Source organism: Nycticebus coucang, chromosome 5, assembly GCF_027406575.1.
Source record: "Nycticebus coucang isolate mNycCou1 chromosome 5, mNycCou1.pri, whole genome shotgun sequence".
Taxonomy (NCBI): domain Eukaryota; kingdom Metazoa; phylum Chordata; class Mammalia; order Primates; family Lorisidae; genus Nycticebus; species Nycticebus coucang.
The window spans coordinates 8,612,667-8,632,149 of NC_069784.1; the positions used below are offsets into that span (position 1 = coordinate 8,612,667).

A 19,483-nucleotide genomic window follows, 5' to 3' on the forward strand; every position below is an offset into this window, starting at 1 on the left:
TTGATTTTCTCATATGCAAAATATAGATGATACCACCATACTCACATGTATGAAGAATGAAGTCTGCAAATAAAATGGGGGCAGAAATCTATTATGTATGTGTATGTGTGTACATGTGTATATGAAGAAAGAGACAGCTCAGTTCCCAATTTATATTCAGACTTCACGACATATATACATACACATATATGCATAGGTGTGTGTTTGTGTGTATATATTTCTTGACTTATATAGACTATGCATTTATAAACAATGAACTTGACCAAATTCCTTATAGACTTAAGACTATTCATATGTAGCAGAATCACTCACCTTTTACTGTATTATTGCTTCAATAACTCTATAAACACTGAGTCTTCCTTCTAATACTTAACATGCTATGGTTCCCTGTATGGTTAAAAAAGCTGATGTCATAAACACATTATGTTACAGTATCACTAAGAGCCAGAACCCCATTCTTAATTACATAATCCCTGAGGTACTACCAGCCTTGCTAACCTCCAAACAGTCACTCCAGTATAAAAAAAGAAGGGGAGGGGAAGGAAGAAAGGCCTGAAGCTACCAAAATCCTCAGTATATTTTTCATTATTAATCTTTGGCAAAGAAACAGTTTGGAGATGGGAGTAGGCAATGGATAGTATTAAAATAATCAATTATTATTTAAATCTTCCCAAATATCATGGCACCTTCTAATTACAAATGCTGGAGGTAAGAAAACATCAAACAGGCCCGGTTTCCCTTTCTCCAACATCTCCACGGTAAGATCTGACACCCAAGAGCACAATTTCCCTGCTAACTGTCAAGCAGCCACCTCTAACAAATGACAGTCATTGTTAATACTTTCATGCTGTTTTCACGGGTGAAGCCCTTAATCTATACGAACAACCTAATTATGATTAAGTAAAATCAAAGAGATCTTGTAAAAGCCTGTTTGCTTTTATTGTTACACATGCTTCACTAGTAAAAGATCTGTCAAAAGTACACAGGTACCCTGATTTGAACTTTTTCTGCGCTTGAATGAGAGCGTGTGTCTTGGAGCACTCACTCTCACATCGGGCTTCTGCTTCTTCCTGTTCATGGCACAATGGGTTGATGCTGCCTTACAGGCTTTCCTCTGTCCCTTTTTCTGCTGCTCTTCTCCTTCTTCCCCATGGAACCCTCTCTGTTACCCAGGAGCCCCGCAAGCTGCGTTCCACGTTCCATCTACTGTACAGTCATGTTCCAGATCCTTCACAACCCCCCCCTTCTACCACTACAATATGTTTTCCTAAGACTTACTTGATTGGAGAGGCTTGCCAGGTGGACGACTAATCTGGGCATCAGTACTAAATGTTGAGTGGTCCTCATTCTCCCCAGAATTATTTTTTTTAAGCAGAGATTCCCAGAGATGCTATCAACATCTCAGCCCGAAATATTGCAGGTATTTTGGTCCATAGTAAGAGAGGCTACATGAGAATAAGCAGACCTTTTAGAAAAGCGAAATCCATTGGGTCACCTTATGTGGGCTAGGGAGTGGATGTAGGTAAGCTACTCTTCCTGAAAACATCCTCCAGGATAGGAATATAGCCCCAAATGAGCATCCAGGGGCTTCTCATTGTACTTAAAATCTATACCTCTTTTTATGGCCAAAAAGATCTGGCCTCTTCACACTTCTAGCCATGACTCAAGTATTTCAAAATAGTGATTACATAGTGATCTATGTAACCAAAAACATTTGTACTCTCTTGAAATTTAAAAAAAAAAAAAAAAATCTGTCCTCTACCTGTCTCTACTTCACACAATACACTCCAGCCAAACTGGCCTTCCTACTCTCCTGAACAGGGCTAGCTGCAAACTCATTCCTGTCTTAAGGCCTACACTGCCATGTTACAGTTCTCAGCATGTAAATTACTTTTCATCACTAGTTTGCTGGTACAAATATCACCTCTTCAGACAATCTAAAGCAACCTCACAACCACTTTCTAGTGCATCTTATTTATTTCTTCATGGTATTAATCACTGCGGGAAATTCTCTAGTTTATGTGTTTGTTTACCTCCCCTTCCAGGCCCTTCTCTAATGTACTTTTCATCATCTATTATGTTCTGTTCGTCACTGCATCCCAGGTTCTAAGGCCTCTGCTCAGAACCTGGGATGTATCCAGGGTTCAATAAACATGAATGAATAGATGAAACCAATTCACCAATGGATAGATGAATAAATAAGTAAGAAGTCTTATAAGACTCTGCATAAGAAGCCCTTGTACTAACTAATATTAGAAAATCCTGGTGAGGTTAATATCACTATAAACAACGTAACTAACTTATATTAATAAGACTTTTATTGATCACAGACTACAGCAAAATATGAATATTGGATTCATAAAGATTTCATTTGCCTGTTTGAAAAACTGTCCTTTATGAAGGACACAGATGAAAGCTAGTATCCCTTGAGAAATCCTCCCAATATATCTCACTCTTTTGTCAATGTTAAGAAACTACATTTCTCTTTGGCCAATTTCTAGCTGTTATACATACACAGTCTCTATTACTAGGACCTCAGAAGCCAATGAGCAACTTGCTTGTCACAAGATCCAACGAGTGATCTCTCCTTTCATGCAGTGTAGCTAAGCAGAGAAGCAGCTCTCATAAAAGAAGAACCAACACAGCATGGAAATTGCTAAATCTAAAGTTTATTTATATAGCAAAGTCCTAGTACCTTGTCCCCCCCGCCCTACCAAAAAAGCCTAGAAATTTTGTTTTGTACCAGATCACCCAGTTTCGTTGCTTGCAGCAGACATCTGAGAGCAGTTCAGTAAGCCTGCAGTCAGATGCTTTGGTTGAGCTCAATTCTCAAAAGGCAAAATGGAGTCAAGTCAATGGATCACAACTTCCTGGGGTTGCTTCTGTCATCTGTCAAATACTACAATTCATCCTGCTTTGCTAAAGTGAAAGTTCAAAAATTGAAAAAAAAAAGTATCTTTTGTTCTAAGGAATACTAAATGAACTGGTTTTTAAAAATCAACACAAGCCAATACAAGCAACATAATACAACTTTCCCTATAAGAAAAATGTGTAGCATGAAAAAAAAATTATTTTTTCAAAAACTGCAATAAAATTTGAGACCAAATCTCCTAGGAAATCTTGGTTATAAACCCTTCCAGAGTGAGTATTAACACTCAAATGGCAATATTTTATTAGCTGTATACTTCAATTATTTCACCATTAAATTAAACTTATTTAAGAAAATACACATCATTCCACAATTTTGGCCCTACAAAATAAAAACTTCCGTTGTTTTGAGGGGAAGGGAGAGTAAAAGGAAAATGTCATTTTCATTAAATCCCTTACATCGCTCACCACTCATTAATTTGCTCTCACATGTATCTTTTTGTGCTTCTGCTGAGATTATTGGTCTCAAGGGTCAGACTGTCTCCAGCTACCATATACTGTAAAACAGTAAAATTTTTCCCACTTTTCATGGGCCATTTACAATCTGCAAGGTTTGGGATGGGTATGAAATGCATTCCTGCCAATGGGCAGCCGCATCAGCAGTGCTGAAAACCAATCCTTCTGTTTCCCTCACGGTGCCATATGGTTCCATAAGAAAGGAGCACACCAGAAGTGTAGCTAATGTCAATGTGGGTGCACACTAATCCTCGATGTCATGGTAAGGAGAGAAAACTATTTATAGATGAATATATTCTCTCATTCTTTCTTCCCATCTACCTCAATACCCATGTATTAATTCATGGGGAGAGGTTCAGGAATCAGAGGTTTAAGCCCCTCCTGTTTTACAGACGCTATAATATTTTAAGGAAATACTCTGCAATTAAATTATTATACATAGGTTATAGTTTCAACAAAAAATCCCGGATGCCTTGTAGTAATGTCTTCTACAGAATTGAGGATTATGATTGTAAACGCTCTCCAGTAAGTGGTCGAGTACTCCGGAGCAATTAAAAAGCAAGCTGAATCCCGGAGATCAAGTTGTGTCCCCCTAGTGACCTTTAGAGTGGAGCCAAGCTCCCACCAGCAAGACGGGGGGAGGGGAGTAAGAGCGTCCCAAACCGATCCATTCAGTAACACCCTTCGGCCCCCAGCTCCCAGCTCAGAGTTGCAGTCCTTTTTTACATAACCTCAAGGCACAGTAAGTCTCCGCCGATAGTGGTGAAATCCAACTTCAAAAGCGACCCCTTTCTCCTGGCCACCCTCAGTGTCCCGGCTCACCACCTTCCTCACCGCGCATGGTGTCGAGCCCACTTCCACCTCTCTGCAGCGCCGCAGACAACCCCTTCCACGCGGCTAGTTTCCCGGCCACAGCCAGGCAGCGGCGATCAGCGACCGCTGCGAGTCGGTCCAGGTGCACCTGCTCCCCGCGGCGCCCCGCGAGTCCCGTGGACGCCCCCCTCCCACGCCCCCGACAGGACGTCGCCTGTGAGGCTCCCTCCCGAGTCCCGCCCAGGAGCCCGCAGCGATGCTTCAAGTCACCCCAGCAACAAGCTCTTCCCTGTCCCGCGTCCCCCCCATCGCTTCCCACCCCCACCCCCAACTCTCCAACTTTGGAAGCCCTGGTTCCGAGGGAGCAACAGGGGGACCGCTGGGCCGCAGTCACTGCCCGCTTCGACAGGGTGGGAAGGGGAGTAGCCTGCAGGGACTCGGCCAGCTGCAGGTCCTCGTTACCCCTTGTGGGGAAGGAGAGAGCCAGACAGCGCCAGTCTCCTCCTGAGGATGGAGGTTGGACAAATGGACGCAGAACTTGTCACCGCAGGGAAGAGAGAGAGAGAGAGAAGGATGCGCCGCTGGGAGCCCAGAGTTGCTTCCCTGCCCACCGCCCTGAGGCGAGAAGGTGCAACAGTTAGATCTCAAGCTCGCGGAGTGGAAAGGGATGGGGTGACAGAAAAGAGTCTGCAGCTTTCTCTCGGTTACAAGAGGGACACAAACTCCTGTCAGAGTGTCCCCGGAGGCAGGGGCGGCGACGCGGCACCGGGGCTGTCCCCACCTCCCGGAGCGGGCAAACTCTTCCCCGACAGGCAGCCTCCCCGGCGGCGCGGGCGGCGGGCAGGCCGGAGGCGGCCGGCGGGCGCGGGCGGCGCGGGACTCACCCTTCGGGCCGAGGGGCTTTCTCTTCCTCGCCATCTTCTGCCCCCCGCCCTCCTCCGGGCTCCCCGGCGCTGGCTCGGGCGGCCCCCTCCGGGGAGCTGTCTCCGCGGCTCGCAGGCGCGCCCTGGCCGGCCCGGCAGCTCAGCCAGCTCTTTGTTGGCGCGATGGCATCGGCAGGCGGCGGCGGCGGCGGCCCGGCTGCGCTCGCCCGCTCGGCTCGGCTGGGAAGGGCGCCGCCGCCCCTCGGCCCCGGCCGCGCGGAGCCCCCGCTGGCGCTGGCGCGGACTCTGCGGCTGCGGCGGCGGCCGAGGTCGCTGCTGCGCGGCTCCTGCCGCTGGAGGGGGCAGCGCGGGTCCCCGGAGCGCCCGCCCAGCGCTGCCCCCTCCCCTCCCGCAGCCCCCCGCCCCCCGGTGTCCCGTCTGAGCAGCCAGCTCCAATCCAAACAGCGACGGCGCCGTCATCCTGCAGCCTCCACCGGGAAGGGCGACGGTGGCGGCGGCTGGAGCTGCTGGGGGAAGCGGGAGACCGCGGCCGACTGGGCCCGGGACGAGACCGCCGGGCAGCCCGCGTCTGGCGGAGCCCGCGTTCGGCCTGGCCGTCCCCGAGCCTCCGAAGCCCCCTCCCGGGCTGCAGGACGCCGCGGGCCGCGAAAGGCCCCTGTCTTCACAGGCCAGCCCGCCCCTGGGGCTCACCCAGCGGTCGGCACGGGGGCGGGCGGTCTCCTCCGAGCTTCCTCGGAGACAGCGAGCCAGAGTCCCGCACACCGAGGCGCGCGGTGGGCGCGGCCCCTCCCGAACCGAGAAGGGAATTGGAGAGCGGGAAACTGGGGGGGCTGGGGGGGTGGACGGGAGAGAAATTGCGCTGAAGAGGCAGCCCATCGCTGGACACCTGCAAGGGTCACTCAGTTCAGGCCCCAAAGCTCGTAATCGCTAGGGCTCAGGAGGGCTCGCTCGGGGGCAGCGGGAAAGGAGGCAGAAAGTTGGGGCTCTCGGGTGTGCTGATTCTTGGCCTGCAATGGAAACTTTGTTCCTGTGGCCGCGTACCATTCCCGGTTCTGCTTGGGAGTTTGCCTTTGGAAAGCTTTCTGTTTGCTTAGAGGAGCTGTCCTGCCCTCGGGGTGCTGGCAAGAATGGGAAGGAATCCCAGTCTAAGAAGGACCAGTTGGGCTTTAAAAGAGTGGCTTTAAGAGTAGGGTCGGGAAAGATGCGAAATGGGGTACCCACCAAAACTCACTTTCTAGTTCGCAGGGATCATTTTAGCACTTCCCATCTCCTTCTCCTAGGTGAGAATAGTCCCCAACCCAATATGATTATCTAAACATTTGGTGTTTTAATCAAAACCTCTAGCCAGAAGGTGCCCCAGCACCAATGTGGTGCAGCACATAGAACACTGGAGTCAGAAACCTGCTTTTGAGTCCTGACCCTGTAACTTAATAGCTCTGAGAATCTGGACAATTCATTCAACTTCTCTGCACTTACGTGTTCTGATGTGTATACACCATTACCTCAAAGATTCCTTCCAGCTCCTGAGATAGTCGGTCACAAAATCGTCACAGGTTATTTTTTGCTGCGTTTCTAAATTTAACTGTATATCATGTAATATATTAAAGCAAATAATCTGAAAAATGCATGAAATGTCCAGTTCTTCTCACAACAAAGGTGTATGTAGAAATTAAAATTTTAAAAGCAAGTTTATTTTAATAAGCAAAATAGGCCCATTCTTAGATTTATGGACAGAAATAAGACTCAGTCAAATTTTCTTTCTTCCAAAAAGCTGACTTCATTTCATTGAAAACTACTCTGCCAAGTCTTCAAATTTTTAAGGTGGGTAAATATTAGGCTTTGTACATATTCTTTTTTTTTTTTTTTTTTTGCAGTTTTTGGCCAGGGCTGGGTTTGAACCCACCACCTCCGGCATATGGGGCCAACTCCATACTCCTTTGAGCCACAGGCGCCCCTCCAAGTCTTGGTGCATATTCTTAATCTGTTTTATGTGCTCATATTTTAATCACTAAGTACTAATTATTTCTTAAATTAGAATAATGTTTTTTAGTTTATCACTTACTTTTGCATATTTTATTTCATTTGATCCTGACCACAGCTATGAGTCAGAAGGTCTTGTCTTCCAGGCTTTTTCTTTTTTATTTGAGACACAGTCTCGCTCTGTCATCCCAGCTAGAGCTCAGTGGGCATCATGGCAGCTCCCTGTGACCTCCAATTCCTAGGCTTAAGCCATCCTCTTACCTCAGCCTCTCAAGTAGCTGGGACTACAAGTGTGTGCCACCACACTGGGTTAAATTTTTTTGTTTTTAGTAGAGATGGGGTCTCCCTTATCACTTAGGCTCATCTTGAACTCCTGGCTTCAAGTGGTCCTCCCCCTGCAGCCTCCCACAGTGCTAGGATTACAGATAGGCCTGAGCCACTGCACCCAGCCTTCTGATTTTATGGATGATGAAATGGGATTCATGAAGGCTTGATGACTTATCCACAGCTTCTAGGACTTTAGCGCAGCTCTTCTAACTAAATGCCTGGCTCTTCTCATGACATCAACACTGCATAGGAAATAGAATATTTCTTCTTCACTGCACAGTGTGTACAGAGGATTCATTCTATTATTATTTATATGTTTGAAGTTTTCCATAATAAAAAAGACAATCTTAACAACAAAAAGAATATTTCTGCTTTGGAACAAGGGTAGTTTCCCTTTTTCCATGTATTCCATCCACCATGCCAATACTACTCTCAACAGAAGAAAGTCAAATGTTATTCTATTATTTACATATGATGTCATTAATATATTTTAATGAGCAGATGAGGAAACTGAGACCCAGAGACATTAAAATCACATCTGCCCAGGTTCTGGATTTCCAGGCCAAATGTTTCTATGTAGCTTCCTATATGATTTTGTCTAAGGGTTGCAACTAGAATGCCTGTAGGTATCAGGAAGGCAGGATCAATGGCGCAGGCAGTACAAATATGCAGTCGTGTGTCACTGAACGGCAGGGACACATTCCGAGGAATGCGTCCTAGGTGATTTCATCACTGTCCTCACGTCATAGAGTGGACTCACACAGACCTGAATGGTACCACCTCCTACACACCTAGGCCCTATGGTTATGGCTTATTGCTTCTAAGCTGCAAACCCGTACAGCATGTTGTGGTACTGAATATTGGAGGTAATTGTAACACAGTGGTAAGCATTTGTGTTAAACATATCTAAACATAGAAAAGGTTCAATAAAATACGGTATTATATCTTAAGGGACCACTGTTGTCTATTTGGTCTATCATTCACCAAAATGTGGTTATATGATGCCTGACTATTGGGCTTGAGTGAGCAGTGGGGGCTGTAGAGAACTGAGACCCTACTCAGCTATAGACGGATGCCTCGTGAAGATGGAAACCATGGGCTGACAGATTCTGATTTTTCAAAAGGAGTCAGGAATCCAGATTGTCTGGTGAAACATCCTTTGTGATGTTGATTAACACATGAACAAAACAGGTCAGTTCTAACAGTACAAATCTGCCAAGGAAATGCATCCTCTGGACTGCGTGTCTTACGTACCAGGGATTGATTTTTACTCCCAGAGACTGAACTGAAATCCCTGGGCATAGTCCTGACTCCAGTGGCATCTATATACCCTGAAAATTAGGGATTATCATGATGGATGCACTTCATCATGAATTATAAAGACGATTTGCAGGATTTGTGTTTCTAAATTTCTAGCTATTCTTGAAGCCATCAATGAGAATTATCACAATAAATCAAATAATTTCTAAGTCACATGTGATTCTGCTGGGCACAAAGACACATACTTTACTTGATGGTGATGACAGTTTTGACAATGATGATAATGACAAGGATAAAATCGTCCTTATCTCTATTTCCCTTCTAGAACAGCTCCGAATGAGCCTTTTTGAAAAACAGCCACAGTACAATAATGGCAATTTTAGTTATATGTAGTGTAATCATTCTTTTTCTTAGATTATGCTAGCCTTGTCAAGACTACCGACAGAGGAAGAGAGAGAAGGGGGAAAGTAATACATTGTCCTGTGAGGAAGTATTAAGTGAGCTCAATGGGGAAAAATAAACTTGTCATACAAATTATACTAAGGACCAAAATGAAAATATAATTCATACTACACAAAACATGATTGGCAGCTCCTATATGTTAATGCCACTGCAGTAAAAGGTTGAAAAATATAATGCTCAGAAGGGTACTTTCGACTGAAATCTTTTACATCCAATGCCTATCCATAAGTTAAGTACTGTAGTTTAAAGAAAATAAAAAGGAAAAACAAAAGTCACAGTGATTTTAATCATTTTATAACACTGAAAAATGTCAAAAGACGCTGAAATTCCTCCACTATGGAATAGTCACCTAGTATTTTAAAATTTGAAGTATGAAAAACCCATAGTACTTACCTCAGCAAAAGCTTGAAGAGACTCTACCGTTCTGTGACTAGAAAGGTAAAACTACAAAGACTGGTGGTAAGAGAATTAGATCAGAATTTTTTACTGGTGGTAAAAAAAAAAAAAAAAACGCTGTGGTATTTATATACTCAAAATCAACATGTGAAGGGAATGGGGAAACTGAGGCTGGCTTCCCACCCCATCCCCCATACCAGCATAGACATGTCAAATTTAAATAACACTTCATCCCTTTCTCACTGATAACCAGGCTGACACAAACACAGGCCATAATAAAAATCTCACCTGTATTAAACGAAGGGTCCTGGGTTGGAAGTCTTTCAGAGTCTTTGTCTCTTTACCCAACTCTGATTCCCCCACTGATGACCCTTAGCTCAGGGAACAATTTCATGTACACACGTTTGAATTGTGCAGAAAGACATGAAATTTGGAAAAATCTTTGAAAAGCTTAAAGATGAATTTTGGGTTTCTCAGATAAAAACTTCACAAGGATGCCCCCTCCAAACCCCCATACTCTGAACATTTTACTTTCACAGCACCCATAATAGTACATCACCAGTAGTAATTGAAAATATCATGCTGAATCTTTGCAGAGGAAAGTTTTATTTAATTTTGCCAAGTTCAATTCACCAACTGTCATCTGACCTCTAGAACTGCATCCTGCTAGAGAGAGTTAATTAACAGGGCACTTTTTTACACTCACAATGGAATGTATGCTTATTACAATTCAACCCACAGAAACAAAATAAATCAAAGAGAGCTCTTGAGGGGGCCAAGGAACCCTAAAGCTAAATCTGCAATTATGTTACCCAGAAATTTCACTGAGACTTGGACTGAGTAAGGCAGAGTATGGATGGAAAGGCGCAGTCAGACATTACACAGAGATAGCTGTGTATCTAAACTCAACGAAACTCTCAAGGTTTTCTTGAAGAGAAAATGAAACTATATAAACAACTAAAATTCTTTTCATTGAAATTCCAGCTGGCCTGCTCAAGGACAGAATGTTTAATCTGATCCCTGCTAGTTTCCAATTAATCAATTTACTCCCAAAATGTTTTCAGGTTATCCCGTTATAATTATAATTTTTGTTTAGAACTTTGTTCCTTGACTCAGTTTACCAACTGATTCCCTCAAGGTGAGCGAGCAATGGCATGAAACATAAATAGCACACAAAATACTTATCTAATGTTTCTGAGATATTTTTTGACAATGGGCCAACTTGTATTTTCCACATTATTTTATTTTCTTTTCTATTTCTTTTCATGCATCGACTAGCCAACATTTACTCAACAAATATGCACTAGTAAAACTATGTGCCTGTCACTCTTATAGGCGATCGGTTATACAAGAGAAAAATAAAACAGCACGGTATTCAGAGTATTTATAGTTTTTTTGAGAGAGATAGAATTAACCAAATAAATAGGTTAAGTATAAATTATTACAAGTTCTATGGGGGAAAAATATAGAGCTATGGGAGAAAGCATAGACAGCATAATTTAGATTAAGGAAGACCCCTCCAAGAACATGATGTTTAAAAAAAGAAAAGAAGGACAGATATAGTAATGATTATACTAAAACAAGTATTCTAAAAGGCGAGGATAGGAAATTCAGGATCATAGTAGGGGTTTCCAAATTGCAAACTAATCAGGTATCTCATCAATAAAAAAGTTTAAAAATTTGCTCACACATATCCAGCTATATGTATTTGGTTAGTTTTATACTGTGTGTACTATTTTATTAATATGTTTTGTACATTATAAAATATACACAAAAATCTGACTGTTCCAAAAGGCCGGGTTTTTAAAAATAGAATCCTCTTCTGGGGCAGTGCCTGTGGCTTAGTGAGTAGGGCACCGGCCCCATATACCGGAGGTGGCAGGTTCAAATCCAGCCAAAAACTGCAAAAAAAAAAAAAAAAAAATAGAAACCTCTTCAAAGACTGCTGCATAAGAGAATCTGAAGGAAAACCAATGTGGGCCCAGGTTTACAACATGATGATTTTAAACAGGGAAAGTAATATGATCTAATTTACCTTCTAAAATACCATCCTGATTGTTGTATGAGTAATAAATTAATTATATAGTTACAAGGCTGGGTGAGAGTTAAGTTTGCACTCCAAGGTTCAGATCTGCTCTGGAGCCCCTCCTTGAGTCAGGGAGTGATATTGAAACTTCTAAATTAAAAGTAATTCGAGGACCCCTGAAAGCAACATACTCAGCAAAGAGCACCACTGGTACCCAAATCTCAGTTTCTATTTACCATCGTCCACTACAAAGAAAAAGGGATCCTGAGAAATATAACTCCAGTTCTGTAGTAGGGAACATACTAGGTAAACCTGGAACATCTTGTGCTAGAAAATAAGGACGAAATCAGGACTGATGAGCTCATGATAAAAGGATAGAGGAGTCAGCTTCAAATGATTACCCATTGCTCAAACATGAAAATTTGACCCTCAAAGACAATAATTGTGACAATGGATTATCATGCCTTGAATAAAAAAATAAAATGTATGATTCCATAGTAATATTGAAAAGAGAGAAAATAGGAAGTGCTTTTTAGAAGAATATGGGCTAAAAAGTGTAGAAAATCATGATTTTGGAATGCCCAATGTAACAACCAAGAGCGTTGATGGATGCCAAAGCCAGTGGATAAAAGGTTGTTGGGAACATGATATTCACATGGCCTCAAAGTATCAATAATTAACTTAAGAGGCAAAGGCGTACCTTCACAATGGAGAGTTTGTGTGCTCACTACCTTAATCAACTAAGTAATCCAATGTAGCATCGCTGATAGTTAAACAATGTTCCATGAGCCTCGTAATATGACATCACCTGTGTATACATCACCTGCGTGGTATTCTTGACAAAAATGTTTAACCTAAATCTAGTCATGAGGAAATAAATCAGACAAATCCAAAATGTGAAATTCTGTAAGAAAATTGATTTCGGCTTTTCTAATGAAAAAAAAAAGTCGATGTCATGAAAACAGATAAGGGGAGTATTCTAGAGACTAAAGAGATATAAATATCTATCAAATGCAATCAATGCATGAACTTCCCCTGGATCCTAGATTAAAGTAGGGAAAGCGAGCATTTTAGACAACCGGCAAAAAGTCAAATATGGACTCTATACTGGATGCTATTGAATTAATATGAATTTTCCTTGGTGAGTTGGTAGTATTTGGGTTGTAAGAGAATGTCCTTAATTCTTAGGAGAGGTTCACTAAGATATTAGGTTAAGCATATAAAAATGGCTAATTATTGGAAATTTCACAGTTCCACCCATATTTAGACCTGAATGTCATGATGTCTGCCACTTCCTTCCAAATGGTTAAGAAAAACATTAATAGATGAGAGATAAATCGTTAAGTAGATAGGTAGAACAAATAAGGCAAAACGCTTAAGATGGGTGAATGGTGAAGGACACAGCGATGTTTGTGTAAAAATATTTCTCAACTTATTTTCTTGGTTTAAAAATTCTCAAAGTATGAGTGGAAGAAATTAGGAGGAAAAGTAAAATTTAAAGGTAAACTCAGTCTCTTAGGAGCTGAAAGCTGAGTTTCTCCCTTCTCATGCAAGGTGATTGCTCCCAGGAAGATCAGACATCTTCGCCGGCTGACCAGGAGGCCCACGCTGGTCTTCACTGAAGCTGCTGCTCCTGAGACCCGCAATATCTTCTCTCTGGACCTTACTTTGAGTTGCCCACTTGCAGCGTCCACTATGACATTCCCTGGAATAGAGACTTCTACTGAGACATACTCTGCTGTGACTTCTGGCAAGTGTAGTGATGCTTATTTCTTGATTACCCTTTATATCTGCTCAGCCTTCCTCAGGAGCCCTGGCTGTCTTCCACAGTATGCACCGGCCGAGGGCACTCGCTGCTGCTCTCCTGACCTGGTACTCCCCTATTTTTCTGCTACTGCAGCCACATCCCATGGCACCCGGCTTCTCTCAGCCACTGATGTTTCCAAATTCCCCAGAAACTGTGAAGCCACTGGGGGGCTCTGTCAGTAAACAGCCCTTCCATCTCTTGCTCGCTTGCCCCCCCCCCAGACCCCCACACTCTTCCTGAGCCACTTTCCCCTCTTCCTGTGGCGGCTCTTCTCTTGGGTCCCATCCTCCACGCCTCTTTCCACATGCCTCACTGTAAAACTCTATTTCCAAAGAACTAAACTTTCCTTTTGATTTGTAAAGGGTCACTTTTGGAACTTAAAAGATAGATACTTCTTTTCCCTTTCAAAAATCCTAGATTTCAAGACAATTGTCTCACAATAGGGCTCAGGAAAATTGGCTTTGAGGTTCAAAGCCGAGGAAAGATTCCTTTTCTCTAGGTGGATTATGGGTCTTCTCAGAAGTGATGAATGTCACTATTAAATGTGTAAGGAGCCACAGGGCAAAGAGTTTATGAGGAATTAAATATTCATTGATTTCAGGGCCAAAAATACTGTCTTCATTAGGGTTACCAAAGCATACTGAATGAGGAACTGTGAGTTTTGGTCACAACTTGCCTAATGATACACTTGGTGACTTTGAACAACTCCGCCAGTGAAAAATAATAGCAGCAGAAATTATTGAGCTCCTATTATATGGCCCAATTATAGCTGGCCTATCAGTGATGCTGGGCCTCTCATTCATTTTCTGGGACTCCTGTCTATTTGTTTCTGGTATTCTAGTCCCCTAATAACTATCCTAAATCTTCACTAGTCCACTCTAGTCTCTGACTCCTTCTACTGTGAGAAAACTTTAACTTCTACAGTGTAAACCGCCACTGTACTTTCTGACATTTGCGATCCCTTTCACAACTGATATGGGTGGTAACAAGTGAAAGTTCATTTATAGTTGTGGTGTCAAAATGTTGAGGTCATTTCTGTCTGATCATTTTATTTTCTCATTGAAGTAGGAAATGAAGTTATCTGCTGAGTTTGAGGGAGTACATTGTGGAGAAGAACTTCTGAAAAGAGTAAGAATGATTTTATATCCCTCCTGTGGGGAGCAGGGGAAAGGAGTAACTAATGAAACTGAAAAAATCCTGGTCACTGTTGAGGTCAAAATGATGCTAAAGGCAATGGATTAATTTGTCAAAGAACCAAGCTGGGAATTTTTTATTTTATTTAGTCAATGAATAGGACCAGAGGTGATTGATGTTAGGATTGAACCAGGTGTGTGTTCTACAGGAAAGATTTGAGAGAAAGGTAAGAAGGCATAAGAGTTAAAGAGATTAAGAAGAATCTAATCAGAAGTCGGAGGGATGTGAGGAAGGGGAAAGGCTGACCATCTCACCCTTCTGTCAACAGTCCTGCAACAGGGTTCCATTGCTTGTAGAACCATGTCCCAACTCCCCAACGTGCCTACATGGGAATGGTCTGACTCCTGACTATTTCCTTCCTCTCGTGTCACCCTTCCCCTTGTTCTCTGCCTTCAAGTCCATAGAGAGGGGGCTAGAAGAAAGTAATCCAACTCTGTAGTTTCTGATGAACGTTATTTGCTTATTTTCCATGTGTGTGCCCTCAGCCTGGCTTTTTTAGTCCAATCTTTTCTGCTTCCATAGGCTTATTCTTCATAAGCATGGCCCCTTTTCTCTTTTAAGTAGCAACACCACTGTTAATTTTTCTTCATTTCATTTCTTCTCCTTGAAACCTAATTTACCTCCCTGCTTCCATCCTCTCACCTCCATTCTGTCGCCTGCATGGAAGTTTTGGTTATCTTTCTCTCACATGGAGCAATGCTTATCATTCTTCTGCTCCAACAGCTTAGGTGAAGCACAAGTGCTCTGTCATGCACAGGTCTCCACGATCCGGCCTCAGTTCACCTCCCAGCATCTGTCATTTACTCTCTGCCCTCAATATTCTTATGTTCTGGCCACCCTGGACTCTTCACAGTCTGTTAAATATGTCATGTATGTTCATATGTTTTTGCTTCTGTTCACATTGTTTCTTCACTTCCCATCTCTACCTTGTAAAGTCCTAGTCGTCCCTTGAGTCACAAATGGTCCTCACCCTAATCTCCTTCTCCTCCTGTGAGCAGCCATAGCATGTTGCTTGCACTTTATCATTATGGCATTTAATTTACATTATATCTTGGTAATCCGCATGGATGTCTGTCTCCCCACTAAACTGGAAGGTCCATGTTGGTTGATATATTGTCCTGGTCATTATAATAGGAACTTAGCTCCTAGTTCAGTCATCAGTAACCCTTTTAGCAGGGGATAGGCCTGAAAGAGTGCTTTGAGATCAGGTTAGGGAGTTCTTGAACACCAAGTAATAAAGGAGAAAGGAAATTAATATATAATAGATATAAATGAATGCTTTTTCACTGAAGAACTGTTAATAGCCTCTTCATTTAATCTATTCTAACAAATTTTCCCACTGGCACAGAGAAGTAAACTCTTCTTTTACTCTTTTGAGCATCATTCAACTTTTCTTGAGTGTCTATCATGAGTTGAAAGGGAATATATCGTCCATCTAATTCAACTTCCTTAGCTTAAACAAGAAAACTGAGGCCAAGCAAGTGAAAATGATTTGATGTAAGCCTCACAGCTAATACATGGCAAGAGAGTGGCTACAAACTCGTCTTTAGAGGAAGCCTTGCTTCCTAACCCACTTGCCTGACTTAAAACAAAATCCTTACACATTTGAGTAGGTCATAGGCCCATTGATGGTACCCTATAAAGCCATGAGGAAAAAGACTCTTACCCTGATTACCAATTTCAAAACTTTAAGATATGAAAGAAGTTCTCCCTCTACCTCAGGTGTCATTTTTCTCATACCTGACTTCATGAAACTTTCCTAACTTCTTTTATTGCTGTCATAATTCCCTCTCTGCAAATTCATTTCACATCTCTCTATCAGACCACATGCCAGCTCCCAAATCTAAAATGAATGTTTCATTTCATTAGTCACCTATTTAAAAATCCTGCTGACTCTCCATTGATTACAGAATAGAATATTGATTACAGGATGAGAGACAGGTCTAGATTCAAAGCATAGCTCTGCCCTGTCACTAACTTCAGCAAGCTGTGTTTGTAGCAAATCTCTTAAACATTATGACCTTTAATTCCTATGTTTGACAAATGGGAATAGAGAGTTCAACATTTAGATACTGGAATTCAGCCAAATCTAAAAGTCTCCCTCCCACATAATTATATAAATAGCAAATGGGAAAAAAATTAAAGCAGCAAAAATATATCAGTAGTGTTCAAACAAGGGAAAGGATTATGTTATACATAAACTTTCAAAAATTGGTAGCCATCAAAAAGACAGACACAGAATTTCCAACTATTTGCAGAACAAAGTTCAGAAAAGGATGGCAAGCCTGTTAACAACATCCCCCAAACATGTACTCTATAGGGAAGGTAAGCAAACAAAATTCTGAAAAAATCTAACCACCCACCCCTATCCTTCCACATGGAAATAACAGATTCAGACAAGATTCGGTAACTCTTAGAGGAGACAAGGAATTGTCCGAGAGAGGCAAAGTCCTATCCCAACTCATGCTTTCAGGTCCTACCAGAAATTGGAGATATTGGGATACTCCATTTTAGTATCTTGAAGCTGGAAGGGGATAGTCAAATGGTTATAAACACTCAGAGTTGATTATCTCCAATAATAAATAATAATTTAGCAGAAAGGAACAAAAAAGAGAAAATAATTAGGACATGGGTCTCTGAGGGTAAGAAAGTGGAGAAGAAGCATGTTTAATGCCTGAAGGGAAGTGACCTGCACGTATATTATTGACACAGGGGCAAAGCTGTCCATTTGCTGTTTACCTTTTTCTCAGAGGAGGGGAAGGCAGGCATTAGGAGAAAGAGAAATTGCTTTGAAAAGTCATGGAGGATGTGAGAAGAGAGAGCAGGTCCTAGGCACATTGATGGTGCCTACGGAGGCACCTGACCCTGACCCTGATTACCAAATTCAAAAGAGAAACATTAAAAAAAAAATTAATGACATTGAAGCAGAGAGCCCAACAAACAGGACAAAATTCTAGATTACATTCTCTGAAGGAAGCAAAGGAACGTGGACTCCATGGTGATCAGAAGGAATTATCCGAAGCCCAACAGTATTTCTCAGTTTGACGAAGAAAAATCCCAATAGACAGAGTTTAGCACAGAAAACATTTACTAAAATCCCAGGAGATGGTAGAATACAGGTCCTCTTCCAACTGTACATAGCCACGGTTTTCTTCTGCTGTTTTCTCCTCCTTGAACCTAAGGTAATAGAAAAGCAAGTGGAATTCACCTGTACTGTACAGAACAAAAGGAACGTCAACGGAACTACTGTACCAAAAAAGATAAAAGGAAAGGATACAACTTTTCAAACCAATTGTCAGCAAAAATAAATACATATGAGAAAGAACACAGATGATGAAGAAATCATTCTGGAAGTAAGCAGACCACACACACACACACACACACACACCCTGCAAGTGCCTCATGATACAGAAGTTAATGAGAACATAAAATCAATTTTTAAAGAAATAAAGCATAAAGCAATATCCAAGATGGAAAGGGAGAAGAAGCTAAGCAAAGCTAAGAAAACAAACCAAGAACGATACAATGCCATTACAGAATGAGAAACAAATTAGAAAGTGCAGGGTATAGCTCTACTGAATATAATTTCAAACTCCAAAGCCATTAAGATTTAAATTTCTTCTATCCCTCTGCCTATGTGGGTAGGAGGTTAAATTAGCTTCTTTCTTTTCTCTTCCTGGCTGCATTCCCACAATTTGCTGTTCACCATTTCTGCTGTCTGGGGGATGAGGGTAGGTGTTGGTGTTGGGGGAATGAGGCGCAGCTCCTACGACGGGTGCAGATGTAACCCACCAACAGTGCCCTCTAGATGGCAGTAGCACACCTTCTGGCTCTGTGGAGTATCTTTGGGCCTTTTTCCAGAACCCCACGCGATTGCCTTGTCTGCCTCTTTTCTGGGTACCAGATTTCTGGGATCCACCCTTCTTTAGAATCATTTCCACAGGGTCCTTATCAAATCTCAAAACTATGCATCTTTAGCCACAGGAGGAATACAGCCCACTGCAGAAGTAAGCACCTATAGGATCTGTCGCCAGAGGGGGCAGTTCCAGCCAGAGCATCTGCCTTTAGAATATTCACCAGGGGGACGCTCAGGCTCCTGGGACAGGCACTAGGCTCCCCAAGGGGCCCTCTAGAAAAGCTGCACCTTGACAGAGGGGGCCGTGCATCCGCCCTGTTCTGATTTTCTCAGAGTACTTTTGTACACCCTTATTACTACTGAGCTATCTGGTCCAAGTTTGAGGACAGATGAAAAGAAAATCAGACCTCTATACCAGCCTGCTTTTACTTCTGTTTATCCCCAAAGCAGTAAATAAACTGCTTTGGATAAAAATAAAACAGAAGAGGTCAGTGAATGCAGCTCCCCAGGCATTACAGGTATCTCACAAAAGCCCATCTGTGGTTCTGGGAAATTGGCAACCTGCCAAGAAGAACATCGACTCGCTGTTTTTTCTGCCCTTGGCTTCATCAACACCTAGAAACGCCAAGGGAAGGCAGAAAGTCTGCTGTGCAGGAGGCTGTATCCTCCAGGCCCTGGAATTCCCGCTGGGGCAACCTCTTCTCTGGCATGCTCTGCAGTGGCTCACAGTTTCCATCTGTGTCTTAGGGATCTACCAGCAAAGATTACATCTTCTCCTTCTCCATCCAAGAGTGGCAGTTTGGGTGGGTATTCTGTCAATTCCTTACCAGAGAAATCCCTTCCTCTCCCGCCTCGGGTTTTCACATAGGCTGGAGGTGGGTGAACCACGACAGCTGGCAGAGCTGGGTTAGGACTGTGACCTTTCAGCATTCAACATGAAGTCTGGTGGTTCTTCGAATGAGAAATGGATGTCATTTTGTTAACTTTTGAGGCCTCCAATAGTGCACCTTGCTGTTTGTCCACCATATCCTGCCTTATATTATTACGGCAATATCATTATCCGTACACTGTATCACCCATTCTTATTTTCTCTG

The 19,483-nt window shown here is 42.7% G+C and overlaps 1 protein-coding gene and 1 pseudogene across 4 annotated transcripts in view; both read right to left on the reverse strand.

Annotated features, from left to right (window-relative positions):
• The window catches only part of SLC44A5 (solute carrier family 44 member 5), a 370,252-nt gene extending 365,012 nt beyond the window's left edge, over nt 1-5,240 (reverse strand). For all 4 annotated transcript variants that reach the window (XM_053592520.1, XM_053592521.1, XM_053592519.1 and 1 more), the window contains exon 1: nt 5,082-5,240. In XM_053592520.1, the coding sequence (XP_053448495.1) occupies nt 5,082-5,115 (34 nt within the window). In that variant the 5' untranslated portion in view covers nt 5,116-5,240. The remainder of the gene's footprint in view (nt 1-5,081) is intronic.
• A 768-nt stretch (nt 5,241-6,008) lies between these two features.
• Nucleotides 6,009-19,483, reverse strand: part of LOC128586475 (inhibitor of Bruton tyrosine kinase-like) — a 35,508-nt pseudogene continuing 22,033 nt past the window's right edge.